Genomic DNA, 3,913 nt, shown 5'->3' on the forward strand with positions numbered 1-3,913 from the left:
CACACACAGACACACACACACACACACACACACACACACACACACACACACACACACACACACACACACAGTATTACCTGAAGGCCCTGAGGAACGTGACTTTTAGCTGCTAGTTTTGACATTTAGGATGGATATTAGTGAGCTGCTGTCAGACCAGGTGAAATATATGTGAAATATATCAATATACTATTGATGCATATAAATAAAAATTATGAAATGTCATTTTGTGCCTTGATTTTTAATACTGTATTAAACATTTCGAATCAAGTTTTTTCAAGTAATTCTGAGAAAACTCATACACTACAGGTCGGAAAGATTTTTTAAAATGTTTTTGAAAGAAGCCTCTTCTGCTCACCAAGGCTACAGTTGTTTGATAAAAAAATACAGTAAAAATAGCTAAATATTATTACCATTTAAAATAACAGTTTTCTATTGTAATCTATTGTAAAATGTAATTTATTCCTGTGATCAAATCTGAATTTTCAGCATCATTACTCCAGTCTTCAGTGTCACATGATCTTCAGAATCATTCTAATATGCTGATTTGCTGCTCAAGAATAATTTCTGATTAATATCAATGTTGAAAACCATTGTGCTGCTGACCAGTATTTTTGTGGAAACCCTGATTTATCACTTTTTCAGGATACTTTGATAAATGTAATTAAAGAAAAAAAAACAGCATTTATTTGAAATAGAACTATTTTGTAACATTCTAAATGCCTTTACTTTCACTTTTGATCATGCATCCTTGCTGAATAAAAGTTTTAACTACTTTCAAACAAAAAAAGTCATTGTACTGACCTCACCCTTTTAAATGATAGTGTAAATGTTGAGATATATTGAATATTACTATTCTAGCATAGTTTTAAATAGTTTGCGTGTATGTGTGCAACAGTAGTATTGTATGTTTTTTGGTAAGACTGTATTTCTGCTCTTATGTAATTGCTCTGAGGGTTGATCTTGGCTCGGCACCATCTGTTTTAATGCTGTGTGTTTCTCAGTAATGAGGCGCTAAAACACCAGCTTGTTGCGATTAGCAGCTGGTCAGTAATGCTGTCTGTTGAGGACAAATGCACAAATCCAGCCTGCTTTCATTATGCACTGACATGAAGGGAATCTCGAATAGAAACTGCGTTAACTCTGTTTATTAAACTAGCAGCCATTCTTTTGCACTAATTAAAGATTCCCTCAAGAGCTCATTATGACACTAATTTGTTTTGTGCTGAAGCTGAGCGATGAATAGTAATTGTATTCTAGTTGTATTTCTGCATGAAATATAAATAAGATACCAGTGAATGAATTGAAGTTTGCTATATTTAAAACCTGCCTTAAATGATTGATTTGGACCTTTTACAGTGATGCATTTGGTAGATGCATTTAATCAGATCAACTTGCATATTGTCATTTATACACTACCGGTCAAAATTTTGGGGTTAGCATGATTCAAAAAAAAAAAAAAAAAGAAATTAATACTTTTATTCTGCAGGGATCCATTTAATTAAGTGACAGCACAGATATTCATGATGTTAGAAAAGTTTTCAGTAAATGTTTTTTTTTACTATCTTTTCATCAAAGAATCAGCATATTAGAATGATTTCTGAAGGATCATGTGACACTGAAGACTGGAGAAATGATGCTGAAAATTCAGCTGCGCATCACAGAAATAAATTACATTTTACAATTGATTACAATAGAAAACAAGTTATTTTAAATGGTAATAATATTTCACAATTGTACTGTTTTTTTCTGCCTTGGTGAGTGGAAGAGAATTCTTTCATAAAATACTTTTTAAATTTGTTTCCAGTCCCTAAGCATTGTTGTGCATTTTATCGGTTCATGCATTTTATGGTGTTAGATATGGCTTTAAACAATAGAAAATTAATTATTGATCATATTCTATTGTTAAAAATTGATTTAAAAAAACAATAATTCACAGTTTTGGCCTGTTTCATGTTAGTAATGTCTTTTAAATATTAAATCACTATAATTTCCCATGCAAAAGGTATACATATTAATATGCATTTTTATTGTGTATATTCTACATACTAATGTTTGTGCATATTAATGTCTAGCACTGTGTTTTTTCTTTTAAAGAGAAAGTAAGGGTAAATTTCACTGTCAAGTTGTGGTGAAGCTTTCAATATGAAAAATGGTCTTTGTTGAAGAACATGAGTCGGCTGCCGCTGTTGGCTACATTAGTAACCACGGCAACTGTCTTGTAGTTGGATTGCACTTTCATTCTCATAGAAAATAGAACAATACATTGAGGAACTGGATGAAAATACAGCAGTGACCTCAAGCCATGCATATGACCAAAATGGGAATTTTAGTTCATTTTTAAAGCAGTGCATTTGCTTATCATTATTTACTCACTCTTATGGCATCCCTAACCTGTATGGAGCTTAGCAACTGTATAGCAATGTCCTAGCAACCACCCATATTTTATCAGTCTCATCCAAAAATATATATTTTTAAAGTAAATAAAATGTACATTTTAAATACAGTTCTTGTCTCTTTAATATTAATGTTAATGTTATATAGGTTGTGACATACTATTAATATAATATATTTGTTTATATAAATATTAATATTATTGTTAACTGTAACATTATCAGTGTTATTTTAGTATCATTGAGATAATATTATAGTTTTTATTAATATTTAGATTTTTTTTTATTTTTATATTTTCTGTTTTCATTTTAATTTCAGTTATAGTTTTAGTCATTTTATGTTTTTGTCATTTTTATTAGTTTTTATACATTTTATAGTTATTTTAGTGTGTTATATTTAGAACAAGTTAAACTAAATGAAAATAAGAAATGTTGCCTATTTTATAATATTGCTGTGTAGTGAGATTTGTTCAATAAATAGTTAATAATTAGATTTCTAATAAATGTAACATGTAACAATATTAATATATGGAGAAGATTTGGAGATTTTCTCGGAAACATTAACTCACATTATCTTCAGAAAATGTTAAAAACTAGTTAATTCTCCACTCAGCTTCACAGTCTCAGGACAGCAAGCATCAGATGAATGTGTGTGGGGTCAGTATCTGTCTGACGTCCGGGACAAATGCATCTGTCAGTGAGACACATTCACTTCACCTGTCACTCTGAGACAGACCTTCATACTGACATATCTATCTCTCTCTCTCTCTCTCTCTCTCTCGCTCTCCACACACAGAGGAATGATGAGGAGGCTGTGGTGGACAGAGGAGGCACTCACTCCATGCTTAAAGCTGGACTGGAGAAGGAGGAGCTAGAAGGTAAATACATACTAAGACAAAACAGAATTTAAACAAAAAATATATATGTATTTATTTTTTTGAAACATTTTTTATTTACGAATATCATATGTGTGATTTTGTTTATTGCAATTATGCAGCAAATCAGCATATTAGAATGATTTCTGAAGATCATGTGACACTGAAGACTGGAGTAATGATGCTGAAAATTCAGCTGCGCATCACAGGAATATTTACATGTTACAGTTTTTCACACAGAAAACATTTATTTTAAATTATAAAAATAGTTCACAATATTACTATTTTTACTGTATTTTTGTAATTAAATAAATGCAGCCTTGGCGAGCTTTTGGATGATACACTGAAAAAAAAAATTGGTATAGCATTTTCTTTGAAGCAGTTTTCACTCAGAAATTGCTAGTAATATTCACAAATAATTCTAAAATAATAATAATAATAATAACAAGAAGTCACACATTGAATTAAATGCAACATTTTGAAGTAGAAAGACTGACATAGTATCTTCTCGTAAAACATGCTTCAGTAATCTTTGTTTTGTTTACAACTTCAAAAAATAATTTTTTAGTGTGCAGCACCCTGTAGCGTCTGGACCAATCAAACACACAATATATATTTTGTTAGCTATATCTAACAAATACTCTGTAA

General features: G+C 30.6%; 1 protein-coding gene across 1 annotated transcript in view; it reads left to right on the plus strand.

The window, feature by feature from the left end:
- LOC107676283 (sodium-driven chloride bicarbonate exchanger-like) overlaps nucleotides 1-3,913 on the plus strand; it is a 48,407-nt gene that overhangs the window by 17,178 nt on the left and 27,316 nt on the right. The window contains exon 3 of the mRNA XM_016470815.1: nucleotides 3,187-3,268. Within this exon, the coding sequence (XP_016326301.1) occupies nucleotides 3,187-3,268 (82 nt within the window). The remainder of the gene's footprint in view (nucleotides 1-3,186; nucleotides 3,269-3,913) is intronic.

This window comes from Sinocyclocheilus anshuiensis, unplaced genomic scaffold (assembly GCF_001515605.1).
Source record: "Sinocyclocheilus anshuiensis isolate Anshui unplaced genomic scaffold, SAMN03320099.WGS_v1.1 scaffold3609, whole genome shotgun sequence".
NCBI classification, from domain to species: domain Eukaryota; kingdom Metazoa; phylum Chordata; class Actinopteri; order Cypriniformes; family Cyprinidae; genus Sinocyclocheilus; species Sinocyclocheilus anshuiensis.